This window comes from Urocampus carinirostris, chromosome 14 (assembly GCF_059441175.1).
Source record: "Urocampus carinirostris isolate Australia breed hairy pipefish chromosome 14, RoL_Ucar_1.0, whole genome shotgun sequence".
Taxonomy (NCBI): domain Eukaryota; kingdom Metazoa; phylum Chordata; class Actinopteri; order Syngnathiformes; family Syngnathidae; genus Urocampus; species Urocampus carinirostris.
The window spans coordinates 18,050,063-18,077,493 of NC_142362.1; the positions used below are offsets into that span (position 1 = coordinate 18,050,063).

The 27,431-nt window shown below is 37.1% G+C and overlaps 1 protein-coding gene and 1 long non-coding RNA gene across 7 annotated transcripts in view; one reads left to right on the forward strand and one right to left on the reverse strand.

Annotated features, from left to right (window-relative positions):
* Positions 1-2,710: 2,710 nt before the first annotated feature.
* The window catches only part of fmnl2a (formin-like 2a), a 94,759-nt gene continuing 70,038 nt past the window's right edge, over positions 2,711-27,431 (reverse strand). For 2 of the 6 annotated variants that reach the window (XM_088352271.1, XM_088352275.1), the window contains 17 exons: positions 27,135-27,284; positions 25,807-25,908; positions 24,778-25,081; positions 23,322-23,525; positions 22,717-22,737; positions 20,903-21,027; positions 20,645-20,844; positions 19,307-19,541; positions 19,158-19,226; positions 16,767-16,847; positions 16,563-16,692; positions 15,200-15,363; positions 15,027-15,128; positions 14,402-14,497; positions 13,356-13,479; positions 9,659-9,777; positions 2,711-5,285 (listed from right to left, as the gene is read on the reverse strand). In XM_088352271.1, the coding sequence (XP_088208397.1) occupies positions 9,671-9,777; positions 13,356-13,479; positions 14,402-14,497; positions 15,027-15,128; positions 15,200-15,363; positions 16,563-16,692; positions 16,767-16,847; positions 19,158-19,226; positions 19,307-19,541; positions 20,645-20,844; positions 20,903-21,027; positions 22,717-22,737; positions 23,322-23,525; positions 24,778-25,081; positions 25,807-25,908; positions 27,135-27,284 (2,214 nt within the window). In that variant the 3' untranslated portion in view covers positions 2,711-5,285; positions 9,659-9,670. The remainder of the gene's footprint in view (positions 5,286-9,658; positions 9,778-13,355; positions 13,480-14,401; positions 14,498-15,026; positions 15,129-15,199; positions 15,364-16,562; positions 16,693-16,766; positions 16,848-19,157; positions 19,227-19,306; positions 19,542-20,644; positions 20,845-20,902; positions 21,028-22,716; positions 22,738-23,321; positions 23,526-24,777; positions 25,082-25,806; positions 25,909-27,134; positions 27,285-27,431) is intronic. The other 4 variants (XM_088352276.1, XM_088352272.1, XM_088352273.1 and 1 more) reach the window with 3 other exon arrangements.
* On the forward strand, positions 4,352-27,405 carry LOC148352836 (uncharacterized). Its single transcript, XR_015852641.1, has 3 exons — positions 4,352-4,637; positions 9,457-9,528; positions 27,156-27,405. It is a non-coding gene; the product is annotated as an uncharacterized LOC148352836 (long non-coding RNA).

Sequence of the window (27,431 nt, forward strand, 5' to 3'; positions counted from 1 at the left end):
CTTTGTTTGCCGAGCTTCATTAAAATCCCTGTGAGATTCTTTGGAAAAAAAAAAAGCGGGCGAAACTGATGGTTCAGTCCTTGGGGTTTGGTTGCTAGAACGTAGGGTCTTGGTCAGATATAATGTGTCAAATGAGGGTCATAGAGATTTTATGTATAATGTCTATAATCTAGCCATGTAAATCCCTCGGCAAAATTTGCCGTGTCAGGAGTCTAAAACAGTGACCTATGTGAAGAAAACCTTTTAAAGGGGATTTCGGGAGATTTCACAAAGAACGAAGCGGGCATTTGAGTTGGTGCGTTTTCTTTCTAAGCAGTTTGCGCACGCGAGATGATTTGCCTTGGGTGCTGCAACTGTCACAATAGTAGCAAATATTTGGGGTTAGTGTAGAATTTTGTGACGGCACTGTTGACTCTGATGGTATGATGTTTATACTACACTCAGGGTTGCGGGTACAATCCCTAGTCAAGGCAGTACCAATTCTATGGCTATTGTTTTGCCGGTTCCAACAAAACATCTTTTTGAATGAAGGAATGAAAACTTTATTTCGAACTTTAGAAAATAAAAACAGAACGAAAACAGACTCAACTACAAACAATGTTAACAGAACATGTTCGAAAAGGGGTAGTAAGAAGCAGGCGCTTATTTTCCATACCCCTACATCTTCCTTATTAATTACATTTTACAGATAGCTCCTCTTTCTGTCTATAACAAAACCTCAGATATACACATTGCATAGGTCGGATATCAATAACTATAATGATAACAATAGTCATGTATGTTGTACACTAATCATGGCAGTACCCATGAATTAACGTTATAATGCTACTAATCACTATTATCGTTACACCAATGATAACCAGTAATGTTTTTTTGTATTTAAATTTTAACACGTGAATATTTGGACATTGTTTGATCTCGTCTTGTAAATGGTCCCAAAGTTTGACTCCACACATACTTTTCCTGGTGGTTCTCACCTTTGGATTTATGAATTTACTACTGCCCTTTAAGTTATAACTCCCCTCTTTCCAAGTGAATAACTTTTAGATGTTTTCTGGGACAATGTTTTTGTTGACCCTAAATAGGTTGTGAAGTGAAAAATTTGACTAAATCATCCAGTTTGAATCATTTGGACTGCAGTAATAAAATATTAGTATGATCTCGATATCCTACCCTGTGTATGGTTTAAATTGCGTGTTTTGGGGGGATAAAAAACTTTTTGACTGGGGATGGAACCCAAAGCCCTGTAAGTGGAACACGGGCATTTTACTAAATAAACCACAAGTGCTGTTTTTAATCCCAACCAAAATTGCCATGATTTATGATTATAATTTTGGTTGGAGTTAGGGATGGTTTTGGTTCAATCACGTGAAAGTACTCTAATGGCAATGTTTGTATGACTCTCACAGGATGTAGGGTTCATTTTTCAGTAAGAGCAGTGCTAACTTTCGGATTAGGGTTGTGTTAACTTAATCTACAGGTGCTGCTAGTGAATGGCACCAAAAACCCTTCCCTAGATTCAATCAAAACCATAACCCTAAAACCCACAACCATGTGTGTGTGGAAGACATGCTTCTTACCGGTTGAGATACCTGCAATGTCCCAAAAGTTAAAACCAAAACCCTAACCATTTCTCCCAACACCCAATTTGGTGTTTTTCGAAGGACCATTTGCATTGATGGCATTTTATTTTGGCTTAATTGGTGCGTTTTAAAACTTGTACGGCGAATCATTTCAATTGGGGTACTGACATTGGCGTGTTTGGTGTGTGTGTGTGTGTGTGTGTGTGATTTTATTGTGTCAAAATGTAAAGCGCTATAAAGATACCACTTGTTGAACTAATATTTACTTTACCAAGCCTATCAAGAGTAATTAACAGATTTTAATAAGACAGTAACATTGGGACAAGTTCATAATGTACATTTTATTCTGAAGTCATAGTGTATTGCAAACATTATTTTACAGACTACCAAAATCCAACATACTTTTAACATCAATTATGTGGCGGCACGCTTTCGTTTGCCTTGTACATTTACAGTATATGTTTCTCAATAAGCAACGCCTCCATTCCACCACTGCCTAAGGTTTGCAACTGGTGTCACACAATAAATATGCGCATATAAGCCGATTGATTCAAATATTGATATTATCAGTACTAAGCAAGTACTTGGATCAGATCTATACGATTGTTCTGGGATGGATACTTTGCTTCTCCACCAATTTCTTTGTAGAATTTCTTCATAGAAAACGCACCCCTTTTCTCACCCAGCTCCCTCTGAGTCTGTGGATTAGTCACTGACTGACAGGCACACTATTAGCCCCTTGTTTTACCTGGCCTTCCAGGGAGAGAAGAGGGAAAAGGGCGACTGAAGGACCCGCCAAATCGATCCGACCACCAATAACAGAAGGTAAAAATGACAGAGGCAAACGGTGCACCGTGCTGTGTGGACTTTTAAAGTAGTCCACTACTGTGGCAACACCACAAATTGACATGAACACATGAAAAAAAAAAAAAAACGGCTTCAACTAAACATGTTACTGAATAAAAACCTTTAACCTGCCAGGCAATAGTTACAGGTGTGCGTGTGATTTAACCGGGAGCAAACCTTGACATTCTTAGTTTCGGGGCAAATATTCTACCCAGGGTCACAGAGATAGTGACTGTGTACGATGCAGTTCATAAATCCCTCTTTATTTATCACACCACGCATTTCATGTTTTCCAAAAGTATTTTTTTTATTTAAGTCATCAGAAATGTAACATCTCTTTAACATTATTCGAAAACGAAATGAAATGTTATTGTTGCAGTGAGCACAAACATCTAAAAAAAACAAAACATTTCTGGTACAAGAAAGCTTAACATTGCCAGTATTTTTCCATTCCAGTTTGCCGCAAGAGAACAAAACAAAACATAAAAACAAAAATAACATACGCCACCAGAAAGAGTTCCCGTTCGAATTTGGCTTCATTAAATATAAACACACACAATCCGATCTATAAGTTACAAAATAACATTCAAGTTGTAGAGCACAAGGCAAATGTTTTCGACAGTATGTACAATAATATTAATCCCCTACTTGTGAGACGTACAAAAAAGTAGCAAAAAACTGTACAGTTAAGAAAAAAATGTTGCTTTTTGCTTAATTTTTAAATAATCGAGATGAAAAAGTGGTTAATAAATGACGTCATTGACGGATGCAGTAGTAGGAATGTGTTAAGACGAAACTCACCCAATGGTGACGTCATGACGTCCCAAGGCTCCACCCCCGCGAAGGGTAACTCGAATATCGAATTTAGCGAAATTTTGTACCGGAAAAAATATTTCGGGTACACAATTTTACTAAATTATAATTATGGTGTGTAAATTCTTTGCTAACCCAAATCTATAACCGATTTACTGTATTTGAAAAAAAACAAAAACGTTTTATGTGCGAATGGAAAGCTACTTCCAAGTTAACTCCTTTTCTTGTCCTCACATTTACCGTTGAATTAATTGCAGTTTTGTCAAGATTTGTACAAAAAAGTATTTTGGGTACAATATTTTACGAAATTATGGCGTGGAAACGTTTGGCAAGCTTGAATTTGCAAAAGATTGACCATATTTTAAAAAGTTTTTTTTTTAAATAAAACGGGACGTGTATATAAAAAGCTACTTCAGGGTCACTCGGTTTTTTCTGCTTTTCACTTTACAAAAGATTTACCTGATTAGACTAACTCAATTTTTTGTCCTTTTCAAAATATTTACTGTACATTTAAAAACGTTTTCTTAAAACAGGATATGTATGAAGGGAGAGCTACCTCCGGCTAACTCCTTTTTTATTCCTTTTGACTTTACAAAAAAATTGACCGTATTTTAAATATAGATTTTTAAAAACGGTACATGTTTGGAGAGCTATTTTAGGTTAACTAATTTTTTTGTCCTTTTCACTTTTCCCAAAAATTACCGTATATATTTAGACTAACTCCTTTTTATGTCCTTTTCACTTTAAAAAAATATGGTCGATTTATTTGTAAAGACATTTTTTAAACAGGACTTTTGTGAATGGGGAGCTTCATTTGGCTAACTCAGTTTGTTTGTCCTTTTCACTTTATGAAAAATGTATGGATTTTTGTTATGACTAACACCATTTTTTGTCCTTTGGACTTTTTATTTTTTTTAAATATATTTTCAAACATGTGGTGAGAAAACATTAGACTTACTCAATTTGTTTGTTCTTTTCACATTTTAAATTATGATTTTTAAGGTGCTAACGCCATTTTACGTTCTTTGCACTTTGCAAAAGATTGATTGTATTTACTTAAAACAGACGTCTGTGAATGGGGAATATCTTTTTTTAGTCCTTTTCACTTCACCAATTCATTACCGCGATTTCTTTTAGGGAACTCCACTTTTTGCCCTTTTTACTTTACAAAAAAATGACCATATTTCTTTTAAAAACGTATATTTTACGAGGCTAACTCCAGTTTTTGTTGCCCTCTTCACTTTTCTACTGTTAATTGGTTGCCGTCGTGATCCAACAGCAAATACCGCTCTCTAGCGTAAAAAGAGGGAATTACGCCATCATTTAAAGATTCAGAAATAAAATCATCGCCTTGCTTTTCTCCGACGTACTTGATATTTGGACTTATATTTAAAGGTATGTTTTTAAAAAATATATATTTCAATGTTAGCCATAAAAAAGAGGTCTCCATTTATTGTAGAGTACAAACTTGTCCATTTCTGCTTTCAGTTTGAAGCTAACTGCTAAACACACATCGAAGCTAAATTAGCTTCAATGCTAACCAGACGTTAAATAGCTTAGGCACTTGTTTCGGGGACTATAAACAGCCAGTCCAGGTCCTTCATATAAACATCGTACAAATCCTCCATTGTGAATTTACATATTTACGTATATATGTATGTACGTGTATATATACACATATTACGTACACGCTAGCATCATATCTATCGTAAACTTCACACGTCGACTTTCTTTCCGTGTCTTCGTCCTCGTCACAATCAAACTTACAATGTTCCGCATCCAAGATGGCCGTCATCCGTTTTTGACGTTTATAAACGTCAACGGCAGTCAACGAGTTCACAGTGCCTTTGACGCGTATAGACGTCGACCGTCTTTATTCACGTCCCGTGTCCTTTCTCCAAACGTGCTGTGTCCCTTTTTGGTCGGTCCGTTTACGGGGTCAGACGACCACCTCGCCGTTGTTGATGGGTCGCAGGTCGTCGAAGCGGCGTCGGACGCTGCGTCGGACGGCGTCCGCTCTCCTGTAGGGTTGATTTCGAAGATCTGCGAAAACGAGAAGACACGGAGGACAAAAACGGCAGGCGTCAGTCGGCTGCGTTGGTTTAGTTTAGCGTCAGCGCTGGCAGCCTGTCTGTCCCGCAAATGTCGGGATTTCAATTTTGCAGCGATATCCGGGCTCGACTTGTTATGTCTGATAGGACAGTAATGGGAAAGTGTTTGGTTTCCAGTTTGAGCTCCGCTACGATGTACGGTTTCGTTGTCGGCGGTCTCTGGTTAACAACAAACTAATGTGGAGTTAACTTAGTACTTTATACAAATACTCGTTTTGTATTGCCATCGCTTGAAAATTAAAAAAATATATACTTTTTAAAAAAAATCTTGTTTTCTGAAAAATTCTCAAATTGTTGTTTGGGTATTTGAGTGAGAACATATAAAACACTGAGTTTTCAGAAAACTGTTTGCAAACTTACTTTACCGAACTGCTTTACTTACATACTTCATTTACCTATTTACTTTACCTTACAGGGTACTTTACATGAATTACTTTCTTACTCACTTAATCCTACGTACTCTACCTTATGTACTTTATTCAATTCAAATTACAAAAAGGGTCGTTCACATGAACATTAGTGTACTTTACTTCCTTACTTGCTTTACCTTATACTCTGACTTACTTAACCGTACTTTCTTACCCTACCTACCTAATTACTTTATCATACTTACTTTCTTACTCAACCTTACTTTACCATACATCACCCACCTTACTTTATATCTTTTATTTCTTTACACTACCTTACTTAATAATCTTACTTACTTTACACCACTTACTGTACTACTCTACCTTACTTACTCACTTACTTTATTTTGCCTTACTTTGTTGGTTTACCCTTCTCACATACTTACTTAACCTTACTTACTGAACCTTACTTACTCTACCGTTATTACTTTGTTACTCTATCTTACCAACTTACCGACTTACATCTTAAATTATCTTACTTACTCACATTCCTTACTTCCCCTTGCTCACATTAGATACTTCCCCTTGCTCACATTAGATACTTCCCCTTACTCACTTTCCTTACTTTCCCTTACTTATTTTCCTTACTTCACCTTACTCACATTAGATACTTCCACTTGCTCCCATTACATACTTCCCCTGACTCACTCTACATACTTCCCCTTGCTCACTCCACATACTTCCCCTTACTCATTTCCCTTACTTCCCCTTACTCACTTTTCTTACTTCACCTTACTTACCCTTACTCAATCTATATACTTCCCCTTGCTCACTCCACATACTTTCCCATGCTCACTCCACATTCTTCCCCTTACACCACAGGTGTCAAAAAGGCGGGCCGCGGGCCAGATCAGGCCCGCTAAGGGATTGAATCCGGCCCGCGAGACAGCACTCAAAGAAGCACAAGAGAAAAATGAGTTGCAGGTTGAAATATGAAAACTACATGTTGCCAAAGCCAGGTGCCTCGAACAAAGACACTGTACTTGTATCTCTCTCTCTCTCTCTCTCTCTCTCTCTCTCTCACCTCTTTTCTCCCACTCTCAGTCTCTTTAACTTTCTGTGTCTCTCTTTTTCTCTTCCTTTGTTGCTCTGTCTCTTTCTCTCTCTGTATCTTTTTAACTTCTTTTGCTCTAACTTCCTTTTTTCCTTTTCTCTCTTTTATCTTTCTCTCTTCCTACCCTTCGCGCTTTCTTTTCTCTTCTTCTGTCTTTCTATTTGTGTTTGGATTTCTTTCTTCCGCTCTCTTTCTTTCCCCCTCTCTCATGACTTCTCTTTTTTATCTCTTTTGTCTCTCTTTGTCCCACCCTCCCTTCTTTTCCCTCCCTCTTTCTCTTATTTCTGTATCTCTTTTTCATTCTCTATAATCTACTAGTCCGGCCCCCGAAAGAATGTTTGTTCTATCGTGTGGCCCCCGAGTTAAAATGAGTTTGACACCCCTGCCTTACACGATCTCCTTACTTCCCCTTACTCACTTTCATTACTTCACCTTACTTCCCCTTGCTCACTTTCATTAATTCCCATTACTCACTCTACACACTTCCCCTTGCTCACTCCATATACATCCCCTTACTTCCCCTTACTCACTCTACATACTTCGCCTTACTCACTTTCCTTACTTCCCCTTACTCACTTACTAATTTATTCACTTACTCACTCACTGACTTACTTATTATTTTACCTCCAGCCTCTTTGCTTACGCTCCTTTACTTAGTTACTTTACTTTCTTACTTACTTGACCCTAGCCTTTTCTTTTGTGACACACTTCATGCCGGTGTACATTATTTGTAGGTGAACTGAAAAGTGTGATAACTCAGCCATGAATGAATATTTTGACTTTCGACCACTGAAAATGATCAGTGGCATCAGACCTATACATAAATAAATATAGTCTTATTTTATTTAGTTCTTCTCGTTTTTTACTACTGGGAAACACTACCCTGGTTTTTTGCATGGCCCACAATTGATAAGTAATCCTTGCACTATAATACATTTCATAGTGCCCTGTTTAGGAGTACCATTTACCCGTTCTCTCGGGTGTGACCCGTAGGGGGCGATTACACTTCATAGGACAGTAGCATACAAACAAAAGGAGGCTGCCGTTACTATCGAGGGAATAATTGCGATGGCAAAGCGAAGCCACTAGGGAGCAGTGTCGGCAATATTTTAAGTTGAACTTGTTGAGAAACATGGCAACACTATTACGCATTTACAAGCACTTATGATCAAAATGTAAGCACTTTGAAGGATTTCAAGTACTTATACAAACCCCTTTCTATGGGGAAATAAAGAAATGCTTCCCAGGTTTGGGACGCGTCCACCCGCTAGCGGGGTGCTAACAGACCTTGGCTTCCTGGGTCTCGAGCACAAGTTGGGAAACGTGTTAATATTACTCCTCTTTAGGGCCGAACGAAGATAAGACAAAAAAGAGCTAACCCATGCGCAACTTGGCCACAGCGCGTGCAAAATAAGAAAAAGGGCCGGGCAATGCTAACTGATGCTAACGAGCACATTTCTTTCTTTTTTTCTTTTTGCTGCATATGTTTTTCCTGATTTTTTTTTCACAGAGAGGCTGCCAGGAGCTTGACATGCAAAAAATACACAAATACATAAGTACATTTGCAAAACTTCTACCAAAAAACATGCAATATTCAATCGCATGCATCTTTTCCTTCTAAGTGAATACATAATGTTGATTCAGCATGCAAGGGACAAACTGAACTGAAAATAATAAAAAGGGTCATCAATACTCAAATTTCGAGTTAAATCCTATACTAAAATCACTATCAGCAACAAATAGAATTAAAACCTTTCTATTACACATTTTAAAATTTGAAACTAATAATTATATGTATCATTCCATTAAAACCATTTTATAATATAGATTATTGATAATAAATGTCAAAAAGTACTACTGCAACTAAGTATTGTGAATTAATTATTGAAAAAAAGCATTTAATTTTTAATCTTCATCAGCCGTACCGCTTATCCTCATTAGGGTCGCGGGGGGGGCAGTGGGCAGGGGATATAAAAAAAATCCTAAATAATCCTAATCCTCCCAAAAATATTTTTAATACATTTAAAAAAAACTAATTTATTTTAGAAACTGGAATGATGAATATAAAACCTCCCAGAATCACAGTAAAAAATAAGAATAAATAGAAAATCATAAATTCAATATAATTTTAATTAATTTCTTCATAATATTAAAAATAAGAATAAATCCCCCAAAATAAATTAAAGTCTCTCTCCCCCCATGTTTGGAATATATAATTTAAATAACTGATTTTTGAAAAAAGTAAATTTGATTTTATTAAAAGAAATAAAAATATAAAAAATATTGTAGATACAATAGAATTTACTAAAAAATAAAAATTAAAAAAATAAAAGCCTCGTAAAATATGTTGTTAAATGCAAAATGTTGTTGATATATTTTAGTACCTATCAAATTAAAACTTTTATTTTCTTATCTGCTACAATAGCGTTTTGGGGATTTCTCTTGGCGGTTTATACTTCATGTAAATGTTTTAAAATCTACTGTATTATTGTGTAAAAGAATAAACATCTAAAACACAGCAATAAGAATTTATCACCAAGCTGCAGACTATGATTTTGCGCTCCCACTTTTGGCCACTAGACGGCGGCATTCATCTCACAATCACAGCTTGCTGTTAAATGCTGATTTCAATCCATTGTCAGGAGCAAAAATGATGAAATGGTGAATATTAGAAGATGGCGTCATGCAAGTGGACCTTCACCAACACCCCCAAGGTAAAAAAACATCCAAAATAACACACCCGCACCCTGGTACCACCTCGTGAAGGTTAGTAAAAGTGATCAAGGTTTTTTTGGAAGGACAAGTTGAGTGGGAGGAAAGAAGTGAATATAGAATTGGAGCAACCTTCTTTGCCTTCTACAAGCTTAGTAATGGAACTCCGTCCTCATTGAGGGCGGCGGGCTCGCAGAAGAACCGAGAGCCCCGCTTGGCGGTGCGGGCCGTAAACGGCACCGTCTTCAGCACTGCGCCACAAAATCCAAAACAAAACAACAGGACAGCCGGACAGGACATGACAAAGACACACAAAATGAGAGAAGCGAAATTTGACAGCAGTTCGGCAAAAGTTAGCTGCAGGAAAAGCCTTTGCATACAAACTCGATTTCATCCAGTGCTGAGTTTGTTTACATTCGGAGGGATTAACCCCGCCCACTTAGTGTCACGTGACCTTAGAACCTAGTATAATCATACCTGTCAACCTGTACGTTTTTGCCGTACAAAGTACGTTCATCATGCATTTTAAGCCGTGTACGACGTACAATAAAATCTGTATGGAAAAACGCAAATTTGTCAATTATGGGTACCATCCGGTATACAGCGACTATCACGAAACGGCAAATCAATCAAGTCAAACGAGTTCGCCGCGGTAGCCTCTATCTCGGTATCGTTTTTTTCCGTTGCAAACGAAGCGAGCGTTTGATGCTACTGTGCGCATGCGTCTGCCGCTGTAGTGCCTAATTTCGACTCCCCTGCAAAATCCTCCCCCCCTGTCCGTGTTAAATTAAAGACTTTTTTAATGCGTTTTGTAATCAAATTTAAGACCAAATCAACAAAAACACCAAATGAATTATGGGCCAAATGATATCGTTTTGTTAAACTCATTTGTCAGTCGTTTTTAGCAAAATAATGCAAATTAGATAGCAAATTAATGTGGCCTATCATTGTGCACACTCACAAATAATATTCCAAACATGAGTACACTTTCTATTTCGTTTTTAAGTACTGCGGGGTTTTCGAGCTGCCGTTTGATGGCAGCAAAAAGCTACTTTTGTTTTTCCGAAATATTAATAAAAATATAATGCAGTAGTCAATATTCTGATCTAAATTAGCAAATACATTTTGAAAATAATTCCCTTTTAAAGGCATTAATAAGAAGCTTTCTAAAGTATTTTTGGAATTTTAAATGTTGGGCTCATTCTGGTCTGTTTGGGGATACAATGTAGTCCCAAACAGACATCTAGAATTAGCTTGTTAAACTAAAGAACTAATGAGAACAAAGTTTAGAAGAAAATCATAATAGTAATACTAAATATTTGTTTGTGTTTGTGTTTAAACTTGTCTTATGTCATTAAAAAATGTATTTTTTTCAACCCAAAAAAAAAGAAGTATCCTTTTTCAAAATGATTTTTTGTACAGTAGGTATCTTATATTACCAAATATGATTAAAACCAAAACCAAGTAGCGGTACATAAAATTAAACAATGTGTTTATGCTACAATTTGAAACACTGTATGTCACGGTTGCCAATTGGCCTGCCCGTGTGGCGCCAGCTGTGGCTCGTTGACAGATTGGCTTCCCTGCTATTTAAGCTCAGTGCTCTCACTTTCCTTTGTCAGTCCGTAGACGAACCTTTGCCCCGCAAGACGTGGGTTTTGAGTCAGTCCTGTTTCCGGTTGGCATTTCCTGTCCGGTATTGTTCCCGTTTATTTTTGTCCTGTTTAATTAATATCGGTTTCCAGTTTCGTTCCCGTCTATTTTTGTCCTGTTTATTATTCCCTCCATTTTTTGTTCCCGTCTAGTTTGTCCTGTTTATTTTCAATGTCCTGTTTCATTATCTATCCGGTCTGTATCGACCCCATCTGTGCGTTTGGTATCGATCTCGTTGGCCTCTGGCTTCCTATCATTTCACGCCAGACTGCGGCCTAACGTGCATGACTCCCCATTTCCCGTAAAATAATAGGCTTGTGTGAGTAACGTCACGCGTTTGGGTCCTGATCCTGTGCTGGTTCATTACACTGTTTTTGTTATTTGACTTGCATCCGACCAAACTTCAGCAGAGGATGAAATCATTTCCAAACATTGATCAATAATCGGCATCAAGTTAATGAGGCAAAGTTTCTACAGCATCATCATTATCGTCACATCAAATTGTACAAACTTTGTCACTGGTTGCAATATTTGGTACACCTGGTAAGCAAAAAAGGGGGATTAAGAGTTCTGTTAGAGTTGCTTGATTTATTATGTGACTATTCGTTGAATTCAATCATGCAACATTTGTATGTCTGAGTTATCATAGAAAAAATGTGTCTTAATTTATTAAGTTTATTATTGATTTGCTCTGAGAGACCTCTACTGCCTAGATTGCCCGAACATTACATTGACCCTTTTGCCAAGGTAATGTGTGACATTATGACAATGTTTAGATGGGAAGTATTTTAGCGTAATGAACGCACCCATGATCATATGCACTTTCTAGATTACCTAAATGTCATTGTTATTGTTTTCATTATCTTGTCATTGCAGCTATCACTGACAGGTTTCCTACAGATTATGGCAATTTCATTTCAAGACTTTTAAAGACTCGTTTAATGACTTTCAAATTTAAGACCAAGTCGAGGAAAAAAAATGAAATAAAAAAAAACAAAACATAAAACGGCGCATGAATTAGAGGCAATTTTAAGCAAATGTTTACCCCCCTTTTTTTTCAAATCGCATTTTGGTCCATCTGAAAAACGTAGTACTCTCCAAAGTTTTAGACATGGAAAACAAGATATAAAAAGGATGTTTAGATTACAGGTACATCTCGGATTCTTAGTCACAACTAGCAGATAACAATTAATTCCCAAAAACTCTTCTGCTACATTCATTTAGCTTTTTTTTGTCATGATGTATAAAAAATGTCTTTTTTTAACTCATCTTTTTAGTTCAAACAAATGTTTCAAAATCTTGTGTTCACATTTTTAAGACTTCCGAAAATTGGATTCAAAACTTAAATGCCAATTATTTTAAGAAGAATGAATTTGATGATTTTAAAAGATTTTTAAAAGATTTGCGGGAAACCTGAGTAACAAACAAAGTAAGTATCGATCAATCAATCGATAAATTCAAGCTCTAGTCTCTTCACAACTACTTTTTGGAGACAAGTTTACCAATGCTTTGTAATTTTTTGTAATTGTAAGCAAAAAAATGAATTCACACATAAAACTATCAAGATTTAGAATCTGTCTTTTTTATAAATATAGTATTCAGTCATCTCTCTCCCGAAGCAGAATTTTATCAGGTATTGGTATGAAAAACAGTTATGGTGAATCATCAATAATCAATACATACATTTCAACTATAGCCTTAAAATACCGAAAAGATCTATGTAATACGGTTTGAATGGAGAGAAATTACACAGAAAAGAAAGTAGAATTATAAGTATTAGACCTTTGATAATTTCATTAGCAATTGCTTTCATTGCTTCTTCTCTCAGTGTGTGCAATAAAACGATGTGCCGCCTTAAATCAGCTTCTGCATGACAACCGAACATCTTTATCGATCAAACGACTTTCCGGATTCACATTGTGCAGGCGTACCTAATATTGCAACACCTCGATAATGATCGATTCGAGAGTTAGTCACAGCATCGGCCACTTGTTACTAAGCAACGGCAAAAGCAGATAAGCCACGCCATGGAGCGAGGTCCATGGCGTTACTGGATTAGCTTAGCTTCTTCATGAGGGCCTTGTTAACTGCTTTGGAAGCTTCCTACCAAAGAGGACCTTCATGCATGTGGTTTGTGTTTGAGTGAGAAGAACCAGAAAGGCCCGGAGGAAGTTACCTGTGATGATGTCCTCAATGGCGCCATCCTTGCCCTCGTAGACGTGGCGGCTGTCTTTCACCTGCTTCTTCCGCAGTTCCTGGATCAGCTCTTGCTGTTGTCTTTTGTTCTTATGGGATGGAGACTGAAGAGGATATACATATAATATCAGTGTCTGAAACTTGTGACAAAAAGTTAGCGGACACCAGGGCAGGTAACTTTTCAGGGCCATAAAGTTGCCTGCCCCATTTTTCACAACTTGAAACGCAATAAGACGACTTATCGCAAAAAAAACCCCCCAAAAAAACATTGTTGCAAAGTATTAAGGATTGATAATCAGGATATATATAACAGAACAACACTTTAAAATTAAGTTTATTATAAATCTACTTTTAACATCCTTGCATGTATATGACATCGCTGTTTCCCATCTGCCATCAGTATGTACCTGTATTGACTCATCTTCATTCATGCAATGTTTGTGTTGCGTCGTCTGCTACAAGCCACGTGAACTCCTCTTTCCACGATGCTTTTAATGTATGTTTACGTTTTGTAGCGTCATAAATTGTGTTAGCTTCTTTTGAATCTTTCTTCTGGGGCTGAGGTTTTGCTTGATCCCTAACCACTTTACCATTTTTCTTGTGTTCTATGTGCATCTACTTTGGAAAATGATATGCAAATCACGACCTTATAAGGCTCAGGAATGTCCGTAAGCATGAAGTTATTCGATGCAGGCTTCTCATTGAGTATGCAAATTGCTAAACGAACCGAAATTCCGATATTTCCAAACCGAACGAAGATTTTGAAATCGGAATAAAGCAAACGTTTGATTTGAAAAAAACAAAAACAATCTTAAAGAATTTGTCGGCCACCCGGGTGGAGACGTTGCTTAAGTTGTACGCACGACGTAAACGATGCACGCCCCGGGCGTTCGGGCAGACATTATTTCAAACATGGATAATATGTATATCATACTTTTATAACATGACATCATTTCCGTAATCGTCTCAGCAGAACAGGGTTAGCAGCGGGGGGTCTAATCTCAACATGGGCCTAAACTGATTTACCTTCTGTTCTTCCTGTCTCAAGGCTTCTTGTTCCAGAAGTTTTTCCATCAGAAGTTGTTGTTGCCTTTTGCGTTGCTCGTTGTCCTCTTCCGCTTGCTGAGAAAGGTAGCGTAAATCAAACGTTGGTGTGTTTTATGAGTGGAATTTGAATTTTTTCGTAAAATAATAGTATTTTAAAATATGGCATATAGAATTAAAGTCAAATGATTGTCAAGTCATGTTTTTTGTATTGCCCTTAATCTTAAAGGGCTGCACAGACCACACTTTTACACACTGCAGTGATTTGCTATATTTTTTTAAATTATAATGTCAATACTTCAGATCCAAATTTAGAATCCTTTGCATATTTTGGTTATGTTAGTTAAAAAGGGCACAATTTTTTGTGTTAAGTCGTATACACTTACTATATTTATCTTTTATTTAAGAACTTCATCCCAGATAATTGTTGTTCTTTTACAGAGAAAGAATAATTCATTTTTTTGTTTTCAGACTTGGCATATAATATTTATTTATATATCATATTTTTGTTGGGAAAAAATTGTTGCAGGCATTCATCCTATCTTCTGATAGAATGGTTGGCAGTGAATGGGTTAATAATTGAAAAAGAAGTACTTGATTTTCTCACCCTGTAGGCCTTAACAAAGCGCACAAAAACGGGAAAAAAGACAGAGGGCGGCGTGGTTTTTGAACTCTCCCCGTAGAATTTCACCGCTTCGTCAAAGGCGTCCTTGCAAACACACACAAGTTGGTTGATAAGGTTTTTTAAAATTAAAATAAACTTTAAAAAAGGCCTCTCACCTGCGCGATCTTGGCGTCATCCTGCAGTTTCTTCAGCTTGCTCTCGTTATGAGCGATGAAGTCTTTGAGCATGGTGTTGTGGCCGTGCATACTGTATTCCCTCTTGGTCAGCTCCATACCTCTCTGCAGCTCTTTCACATCAAGCAGGACGTTGTCCAGCGACACTACCCGCGTAAAACCATATGAGGGATGCAAGATGAATTTCCGGCAGATAGTTATCAGACCAATAACAGTAAAATATGACGTCACGGTCAATAGCCGAAAGAAAAAAAAAAAGATCATTAATTACAGTTGAAAAGTTTCCATCTGAAAAACGTAGTACTCTTCAAAGTTTTGGACATGGAAAACAAGGTATAGAAAGGATGTTTAAAGTACCGTATTTCCCGCACTATAAGGCGCACCTAAAAGCCTTTAATTTTTTCAGAAACTGACCATGCACCTTGTAATACAGTGCACCTTATATATGGATCAATATAGAGGCAATTTTAAACATTCATTCATTCATTATCTGCACCGCTTATCCTCAGTAGAGTCGCGAGGGTGCTGGAGCCCATCTCAGCTGTCTTCGGGCAGTGGGAAGGGGACACCCTGAACTGGTTGCCAGCCAGTCGCAGGGCACACAGAGACAGACAATTCACTCGCTCATTCATACCTAGGGACAATTTAACCTGACATGCATGTTTTTGGAATGTGGGTTAAACTGGAGTGCCCGGAGGAAACTCGCGCAAGCACGGGGAGAGCATGCAAACTCCACACAGGAAGGTTCGATCTCATGACATCAGAACTGTGTTGCAACGCGCTAACCACTGCGCCGCCGTGCTCTGTGTCTCTGTGTGCCCTGCGACTGGCTGGCAACCAGTTCAGGGCGTCCCCTTACCCACTGCCTGAAGATAGCTGGGATGGCTCCAGCACCCCCGCGACCCTACTGAGGATAAGTGGTGCAGATAATGGATGGATGGATAACATTATATTCACTATATTCGATATACTCATGACCAATTTTGAGTGTAGCATCATAAAAACATTGTACTCCCTGGATGTGGACAATTGATAGATATTACTTAATCACCACTCCCTAAAATCTTTGTGCTCTCATTTTTAAGACTTTTGAAATTGGAATTTAAATATTTTAATGCCAATTAAGGCCTTATTTTCAGATCAATGAATTTAATGCCTTTTAAGACTTTTCAAGGATGCACGGGAACCATGGTATAGGTAGGATAAAACACTAATTGTGCACCCCTAAAAAAACCTAAAAATATCATTGAAAAGGGCTTATATTATATATTGTATTGTATATATTTTACATTATATATTATATATTATATGTACTATATACTATATATGATATATCATATATTACCTGCTGCGGCTTTCTCGACGTAGTGCAGCTCATTGTAGAAGAAGGAGACCTGCGTGTATTTCTCCTTCACCACGTTCGCGATATAGTGCAGCAGTGTTATTTTGCGGTCCGTTGACTTGGTGTCGAGCAGCTGCCGAGCAAAAGTAAATTCAACTCTCGATTCATGCATTTCATTTTAGAAAATGATCAACCGAGTCGACTAACCAGGTCTAAACTTTGCAGCTTGAATCCGTAAACGGCTCCCCTTTTGCTGCTGTTCATGTAGTTACCCAGGGCTAAAATGATCTGTTAGAAGAAAAAAATAGAATCTGTTAAAGGATTTAAAAGAAAAATTATAATTCACAAAAATAGATGGAAATATAAACATTTTGATTCATTAATCATTCAATACATTTACAAATTACAGAGTTTTCCGCACTCTAAGGCGAACTCCTAAAAAATAGTGTTTTGTGATATATTTCAGGCGGACTTGACTATAAGTCATGAAATTAAAACTACTAAGAGCTAGGGTCGCATAAAATTATTATAATAATTTATTTCATGGATCATAAATTAACATTATGACTAAAATTAATTTTAGCAACAACCTATTAACCACTAGAGGGCACTTGAAGACCACTCTGTTACTCAGAGGCAGAAGAGTTACCGTATGCGGTATCATTTAGTTGTATGCATTTCTAATTTTATCTACCGGATTTTCCGATATATAAGGTGCACTGGATTTTAACGCGCACTTTCAATTTTCTGGCCAATTCTGGGCTTTAAGGTACGCCTTACAATTTGGAAAATAGTGTAATTAATATGATTAATTTATTTTCCTATCTTTATTGTTAGTAGTATTATTAACATAAAATAATCACAAATAATACAATTTTAAATATTTAACAAATTGATTTACTATTAAATTGAATTAATTTTAACCTAATGAATTATTTAAAACAACTTAAATAAGATTTTTGATACTGTAATCGTTTTCAAAAAATAATTATTTAATGAGACCAACTCAGAGTTAGAAAAACTTGAATTTAAAAGGATTTCTAAAGAACAATTTATGAAATAACAACACTAAAATTGTATGAATTAGCTTTTAGGTTACCCTTTTTAAAAGCTTTTTTATTTTACTGTGAAACTAAATCCTCGTAGTTTAACCTACAGAAAAAATAAAGGTCATCTTTTACGTTTTTGATCATTATTTTATTGTCACTTAACTGCCGAACTAAATCCATTTGATTTATTTATGTATTTCTAATCATGTATGATTCCGTAGAAATAAGATGGAGGCCAAAGATATCAAATTCTTCAAAGTCTACAAGTTGAGAGATATAAAAATACATTTCATTGGTATATATCTATATATCAATGTCATTGATATCAATGTTGTGACACATTGTATGCAACGAGATTAGACATGGCACTCCAGAGTAAACGTGTAATAAAGACTTGAAATAGAGAAAAAGACTATCAAGATGACTAGGCAAAAAATATTTACAATGAAATGCTTAGAAACTGGCCCCAAATCTAATAATGCAATGAAAAAGAAATTGGCATCATAACAGTAGTGCAAAGAAACACAACAAGAAAAAACGAATAATTCACAAGGTTGTGTGTAAAAATAGAGATTTTCACAGTTTCATTTAGCAGCAACAAAAAAATAATAAATAAATCGCACTATATGTTTTCACAGTTTTGCGTGCTTGTTTAAGCAGGTGATGGCCTTGGGAAAGAAGCTAGTTTATGAGTTACTACATTTGATTTTCCTTATTATTTAAATCAATACAGACGCTCCCCTACTTATGACCATTTGACTTACGTAAAACGGTAGATATGAACATTCTTTTCGGGATGTGGAAAAATATCCGGACATTGCTGTAAGTTAGATTTTGTATCGTGTGCAATTTTTTCCAAGTACAGGATTGTAGTGTAGTGCTTCTTTCCACCGCTACCGGCGAGTGATGGCGCTGTGAGAGGTCACCCAGCATCCACCCCGAAGAAAAAAAAACAGCTTCCTCTTCTTGGTTCGCGTGTAAACATTCAGTACTGTATCTCCAGCGCGTAGATAACTCTGACATTTTTATTGTTTAATATCTCGTGAATCCATTCAATACGGTTGGTGTAAAGTGTAAAGAAGAGGCGAGCCGTTTCTTTTTAAATGTAAGTGGAATAAGGAAGCTTGATGCGGTTGAGAAAATGGTTAGATTGCTTTTTTTCGTCTACTCTCTACCACAGAGGAGGAAGTCGCCTAACTCTTGAAGCTCATCTTCCAAAAGTAAGTTAAACTTAACTTGATTTATCTTTATAGAGGATATTATTTTATGAAATGTGTATTTTTAGTACAAAACAATACAGGTTACTTACAAACTGTAAACATACTTATATAAACCATAAACATACAAAATATAGCACTGAAGCAACTTACGAACAAATTCAACTTACGAATGATTGTCTAGTTCATAAGTAAGGCAGCATCTGTAGTGTTTTATTTAAATGAATTAAGTATTCTTACACCCCTAGGGTTCTTTACGTAATACACCCTGAGGCTTGAACGAAAAAATGAAATGAATGAAAAAAGAACAATATCAAATAAAGCATACGTGCCTCAAGAATTTTCTTAAGCTTCTGCGATGACTTGATAGACACTGACGCTGCAATGACTGCGTGAAGTTGCTGTAAAAAATGGAAAAAAAAGTAAATTTAGGGTCTCCCTCCATTTGAACGATAAGAAAACCAAAGAAAATGTCCCATACCGGCGTGAGCATCTGAATGCTCTCGGTAAAGTTGCCGATGAAGGCCATGATGGTCATCTTCTGCATGAGGCGCTCGATTTTGCTGAACTGCATCATGAAGCGGTCCTCATCCGTCAGGCTTTCCACGGGCTTGCGCTCCTTCTCGAACTGCCGCAGGGTTTTCACTTCATTTTCCGTGGGCTGGAAGCGCATCAGGCACTCCACAAAGTCCACCGGAAGAGTACGGAGGTCAAAACTGGACCGGGTGGGAGAGACAAAAAAGTCAGATCACGCTACTCTTAAAATAAGAACACATTGCACTATTTCTTCATTGCACTGTTATCATAACTCAGGCCATTCTCTAACAGGGTTGCAGGGGTTATTTTTAAAAAAATGCAGGTACTAGTTACTTGTTGAAAAATAAAATCAGTAATTTAATCCGAACACCCTAATATTGCAATAACGTAACTTGAATACTTTTGATTACTTCTGGATCTTTCCAATACCAAAAGTGCTAATTCCTGTTCTCAAAAACTGCTCTGAACATTGACAAATGTAATATCACCCAGAGTGCTTCATTTAAAAATTGAGGTGTCATGTTTGACCCCGATCTGTCCTTTCAAACACACGTTAAGAATACTACAAGAAGAGATTTTTTCCATCTTCGCAACATTGCTAAAATTCGCCGTATGCTGTCTCAGTCGGACGCGGAGATTATAATTCATGCGTTTGTTATCTCCCGTCTCGATTACTGTAGTGCACTACTCTCCGGTCTCCCGAAGTCCAAAATCAAGAGCCTTCAGCTGGTACAAAATGCTGCAGCGAGGCTTTTAACTAAGACAAGAAAGTTTGATCACATTACGCCGATTTTAGCTAACCTGCATTGGCTCCCTGTTAGCTTAAAATGCAATTTTAAGGTTCTGCTGGTATTATACAAAATCATGCATGGATTTGCCCCCTCATATCTTTCAGATTTAATTTCCCCCTATGTTCCGGTCCGGAGCCTTCACTCAGAAAACGCTGGTCAACTAGTGATCCCAAGAGCCAAGAAGAGATCCGCAGGTTTGAGAGCAAAAATTAAATAATTAATCAAATCAAATAATATAATTTAAAAAAAAAATATTCATTTCGATAGTTTTAATTCCTATTATTCATATACAGTAAATAACGTATTTAAAGAGTTTATTTAATGACATGTATTGTTTCCGGATTAGATGAATTAGATTGCAGCTTGCATTTGCAACATTTGCACAGTGGATGCAGTTCTTCTTTATGCCAGAGATGGCAGTCACGAATAAAAAATGACTAGCGCTAAAAGACACCACTGAGTTTTCATTTTGTTCTCCAAAATCAACTCACAGCTGAATGGCCTTGCAGATCTCCTCGGGCACCTTGCCCACTTTCCTCAGCGTGATGGCCAAGTTCTTGGCTCTGTTGGAGTCCAGCAACGTCACCTTATTAGGTCCCTTCTGGATCACCTGCTTGCTCATGGTCAGCTCCACAGCCTGGCCCTGCGCCTTCGTCTTGAACATTTCCTCAAATTCATCCACATTGAGGTCCTGAGAGGTACGTCCGCATTAGAATCAAAGAGGGAAAAGACGTCCCTGAGATGCTTACCTCCAGTATCTGCTCATCATCGATCTCGTTGAAGACAGTCCCGTTGATCTGGTTGGGTTTCAGGGCCACCCAGTTGAAGACAGGCATGCGGAACTTGGTTTTGATGGGTTTCTTGATCTTGACAGCTAGACGACATAGGAAACGGTGAAAATCCTATTCGGGGGATTGAGTGGATGACTATTTGGTTGATGGGGAGGTGCATGTGTCCTATGTGAACATGCTGCTCGGGATAGAACTTGAAACATTGAAGGTCTTTATCATTGCCGACCCATAATATGACTGGGGCTTTAGTGAGATGATCCAAGAGAAAACTTCATAACTACTTTTCAGAACAGGTGATTGTGTCTGAGCATGCAACAAACACAGAGATGTGACCTAACATCAAAACAAACTCAACACTTCACTCAAACACAACACTTCACTCAACTAACATTAAAACATGCGGCTCATTTCTAACTAATTATTTTCTTGTTTTACACAAGGTCTAACTTGATATAATGGAACACAAATTTGCTTGGAGAACCGCATGTTTTGACACATCAGGCCTATACAGTCAATGAAGGGATGCTCGATAATGATTGGGACAGTAGTTATATAACTGCTAATGGTCCAAAAAAAAAGATCGGATAATTGGTCACCTGATGAAATTGATACAGCCGATACTATTTGTTGGTACGATTCTATGCATTTAGGTTCCTCTTTAGAATATATATTTAATTGATTTCTTGTAGAAGCTGTAGCACAATTGGTCGTGTCTCCTCTCTACCTCTCATCATGTGATTGAGGCACCTGAGAGCTCTACTTGCTAGAAAACCTAAGCAATTAGGTTCCACCGAAGAATCTATTTTAATATTCTGAAGAAGTAGTTGCACAAATTGGTCGTGTTTCCTCTCTAACACTGCATAATATGCGAGAGGCACTGGAAGAGATGTTCTGAACTTTAGCAAATTTGTTTTGAAAATGGTTTCTTTTTTTTTCACATTCTTGCATTTGTGTGTGAACACCGATTCAATTCTGTCTTAATCGCGACAATAATGTGTCACTTTTGTATATAGGACATACACAAAGTGAGGTGAATATATTTTAACAATTTGCACACAATCATACAAGCCATCACTGCTTTTAATCTGGTTCACGTGCGCCGCTACGAGAGACCTCTGCAGCCTTAATTCGCCAAATGTTACATTTTCCCAGTAGTTCCCCCATTTGTATGTTTATTTTGATTTACTAACTAGAGCGACTAATGTGTAAAGCTGATTCTACTTGATAAGAATAAGCGATGTATTTTTCCGAGCCAAGGCATGAGTGCTATTCAGTATTGGAATGCTTGTATAATATTTAGAAGTAAAGTTTTTTTCCATAATGAACACACCCATAATCATATTCATGCAATATCTTTATTTCAGTGTAAGAGTCCTCGTAACAATATTTTGTTATTATACTTACTACCGGCAAACAAACAAAGTATTGATTGATTAAGTCAAGCATCAGTCTTTTGGATATATATATATATACATATATATATATATATATATATATATATATATATATATATATATATATATATATCTCAAAACTCTTTCATTGTATTCGGCAAACGTTGTTTGTATTTATTTTTTTATTTAAAGCATTCAGTAAAAAAAAGAAAAGCTTGTGGTTATCTGTCTGCCTCCAGAAGCAGGAATTTATCAGTTATTGTAATTGGTAGTTAAATACTGTTATCGTGCATCCCTAGTTTTGTAATTATATTTTTAAAGCTTTTGGAAGAGGAAGACAAAAACAGAAAAACATTAAAAGGAACAAGCAGAACCTACAGAAAAGTTTGATGGGTCCCTCTGGTGGGCAGAGAAAGAAAATTCAGAGATATAGAGAAGAAGTTGAGAGGAAGAATTTGAACAATCAAAACACAGACTTTTTTAAAAGCAGTGAAGTCTAAGATACAACATAACTACAAATAGAGTGACAAAAACATCATAACTTTGGAAAAAACAACACTCAGTTTGGCTATGAGGCCGGATTCAGACTTTCTGTTCCAAGAACGTCAACTCCTAATGTTTAGCTTTGTTTTTCAGTAGTATGCTTTATTATTCAGCCTACATTAGTAACGTACCCTACATAATATAATCACGGATGACATGGGATCAAATTTAATCCCAAAAAATGGGGGAAAAAGGGTTGTGTCATGGTTGAAGGTGTTAAAAGGTTTACTTTTAACAGTTGAGTGAATGCAGGTTTACACCTGAACCAACTCACCATGCTATACAAATTGCACTCTAGTGGCTGGAGAAATCATAACTTTTGATAGAAATGACCTAGAGACTCGTGTCCTTTTTTACATCGTCAAAAATGTATGAAATGCTGAAAGTTTCACTTTATAAAATTAAAGTCAGACCTTCATGATGAATCTGTTTCCACTTACCGGCTAAACCAGAGTTCATGATAACGGTAGGGGTCCCACTGCCAGGTAGTGGTGGAGCAACAGGAGGAGGCGGAGGAGGAGGCGAGACCCCCGTTGAAGAGATAAAATTCGGTAGTGGAGGAGCAGGCGGAGGAGGTGGTGGCGGAGGGGGTGGTGGCGGCGGAGGAGCCGTAATAGGAGTGGTCGATGTGGGACCATTGGTTACTGTAAGAGGTATGATCAAGAGATAATATTATAAATTGCATAAACATGATCAACCCCCACTTATTTCCATCTGCCCAACTGTTGATTTACACAATCTTGGGGACACTTTTTCTCATTTTACTGGAAATAATAGAGTTATTTAAATACACAAAAAAATTTCCTATCTGCGATAATGTCTATTTTTTCAAATAATATTAAAATATTGTAATGAAAAAAATATTTCCTATTCTGTTAAGTATTCTCATTTTAAGGATGTTTCTCGTTTTATTGGAAAATTAATTTGGAAAAAAGTGCCCCAAAAAATATTGAAATAATTTTTAAAAAATCCATCAGGCAGTCTGTTAATATTTCTAATTATAGGGGGATGTTCCCCCCTATTTTACTAGATAATTAATTTATGAAATAAATAAAATTAACCCAAAATAATTTTCAAATAAAATAAATAAGTAAGAAAAAAAACAATAAATATGATTATTATTATCTCACTTTATAAACAAGTAATAATAATAATAATTTCCTTGTATTGTCATTCTGTGTAACAATGTACACAGAACGAAATGTCGATTGCACCTGACCCGTTGTAGCGAGCCGATGCAGCCGCAGCCAACAGAGGGCGCCGCCGACCACTTTTTAAGTCTTAGGAATGACTCGGCCGGGGCGCGAACCACCGACCAAGTAGAAAATATAGTTAAGTAAGAAATTACAAAAAAATAGAACTAGAAAATTTGGTAAATATAGTACTGTATTTTCCGGACTATTATTAATCTCTCCGGATTATAAATCGCACCAGCCAAAAAATGCATCATTAAGAAGGAAAAAAACATATATAAATCCTCTGCGTCACTTTTACCAGTAAACAACTCCCCCAAATCGGGAGGTAGACAGTGCACCGCTTCCTCTTATACGTCGCTTACGTCAGACTCAATGTCACCTCTGCTTTTAGCTGGCCCATTAAAACTTTCTCGCTACCCCAAACTTTCTGCTGCTTAATTTCCGTTTTCGGCTGCATATTTCACTATTTGCAGCTTGTAATCTGCAGAATATGATTTTCTTTTTGGTGCCATTTTTGTTCACCTCTCCTCAGTTGTTTTATAAATTACTGGAGTCCTACAGCGCCCTCTTGCAGTTTAGTGTTAAAATAACATGAAATGATATAATAATGTGTTCATAATTTCACACACCGCCGGCCAAACTTTGAAAAGAACTAAGACTTAGAATCCGTAAAATACAGTACAGGCAGCAGTGCACTTACACAAGCCGTGGCCTGGTAGTGGCGGTGCAGGTGGCGGAGCAATCGGAGCGGCATCACTCGGCACATGCGCCGGGCTGTGGTTGCCATTTCCGGCCCCGGCGGCGCCCGAGAAGCCCTCCACACTACCGGGCGTCGGGAGGATGCATATGTCCCCGTTTCCCTTTTTGTGGACCCTGATGGTGCCCTGCTTCTCCAGCTCCTGGATCTTCTTCTCCAAGCGACTTTGTCGCTGGATGGCCTCGTCCTTCTCCTTCACAATCTGCCGGAGCGAGTGGACCTTCCCGCTGGAGTCTTTGTAGGCTTCCTTTTGCACATGCGAGAATGTCAATTCAGACTCGTTTCAAAAGAAGGGAAAAGTACTGAAAAAATATTCAGAAGTACTGAAAATGGCTATAATGTAAATTAAAAATTAAAAATATTGAAATTACCCACCAATTCTATTGACAACTGTTCTGAAAAGGTTACTTCTGTCTTAAAATGGGAACTTCCGGACAGTTATTTTCATTACTTCTTCATTCTTTTCTACATGTTTTTTTTTACTACTTTTCAGCACTTTTTCCATACCCTACTTTTCAGTAATTTTTCAATAGTTGTTACTATTATTTCACTACTTTACTCTTCAGTACTTTTTCTTACTTTTCTGTAATTATTTTTATATGTTTCACTACATTTCACAACTGTACTCTCCTGTACTTTTTCATACTTTTCTGTACTTTTTCCATATGTTTCACTATATTTAAATACTGTACTCTTCAGTACTTTAAGATGTGATTTTAAGTTGCGTGGATAATATGTGTATAATTTGCCCTTATGTAGGTTAATAGTCTGTAATAATAGTCTGTAAAAATAGTTTGCAATAGTCTTTGATATGTGCAGCCCTTTGAGACTCTTTGTGATTAAGGGCTATACAAATAAACATGACTTGACTACTTTATTATACTTTATTATACTTTTTCGTATTTTTTCATTCTTTTCTGTATATTTTCCATTCGTTTCACTGTTTTTCACTTTTCAAATTTAAAGTCAGACCTTCATGCTTTCGAGATCCTTGTTAGTCTGCATAAGCTGCTTTTCCAACTCCACTATCTTGGCCATAGCTTCATTCTCTGCATCCAGTAGTTTCTCTGTCAACTGCAAGGAAAAAAAGAAAAAAAATATATTTTTTAACCAGGCATCCTTCTATTAGTCACCATATTAAGTCTTAATGCACCAATTAAATATTTATACAAAACCGCTGCACAATACGAGAAAAATTAAAACTGGAACAATCATTGAGGTTTACATTTTGTATTCACTAAAATGAAAGTTTGACTCCAAAACTAAAAACTGAAAATGTGAGATGCTTGGCCGAAAACTGAAATAAAATACTCCAAAAACGTTGAATTGTATTAGAAAAAAAGGTACGATACAAAATTTTAAATAACTCACAGGCACATTACTAAATGCTAAATGTTTATTTTTCATTCATAATCATATTAAAATTCTCCTAAAACAACGACATAGAAATTTAAGTACTAAAATTAATCCTAGTCAGACAAAGTGATAAAGACGTAAAACTGTTGAGCAATCGAATACTCACAAACAATATCAATCTTCTTTGAAAGAAAAGGCTGAAAATATTGAAAATACAATAGCTTTCAGCTGCTAACTGAAAATTCCACTCACTCCTATTTTTGAGTACATATTTTTAGGGCCTTTTACCTTTTAATAGACAGGAGAAAGTATAGTGACAAGAAAACTGGAGTAAAGGAGAATTGATGAAGATGGTGGTGTGGTAGTTGACATTGTTTGGTGCATATTGATCAAGGTAAGGTTCATTCTACTTTGAGTTAACTGGCTAGTTAGTATGAAAAATATATACAGCTTTTAGCTGCTACGCTGCATAATCTTACTCCCTCCTTTTTGGATACATATTTTGGGGGCAATTTAGCTTTTAACGGACAGGAGAGTGAACAATGACAAGCAAACGGGAGTTGGGGGTAATTGACGATTCACAATCACATATTTGCCAAAATAAATAAACTCTTGCCGTACATAACTTAGTGCCATCCAATCGACTTGGGGGGACATACTGAATGTCAGCTTTGGTAAGTTAGATTAGCAAGGTAAACATATGGCAAGCAGCCAACAAAAACGTCTACTTCTTATGTGGAAAATGAAAAATAAGCAGCCTGACATGCACTAATTCACCCCTGCCTGAAATCCAGCTTCACACGGCTCGCCCCACCTTAGAGATGATCGGAGGTCTTATTGTTGTTTTATTTTTTTTTCTCAGCCAAAAATGAAATGCCTATTTCTCATTTTCGTCCGAAACTTTTTTTGGTGCTGAAAATTCGATACATCGTTCGTCTACCTACATGCGACATATTCTCTTCCAGCTCTTCCACCCTCTCCAGGGCAGCGTTTTTGGTTTCTGCATCCTCCAGGAGTGCGCCGACATCAAACACGTTGTCCAAGTAGGCCTGGATCTGAACCTGCAGCTTATCGCTCTCCGTGTGTTTGACTTTCTACGAGATAGACACATAAATACACGTTTGCCAGGGAAGATGTTATTAGCGGATCTGGAGCGGTAACCGTCTCCAGGATGCAACCATGGCAACTGTGAGCTTAAGAGGGTTCGGCCTCCTCATCCTCCTTTGCTACGCGTTTGAACT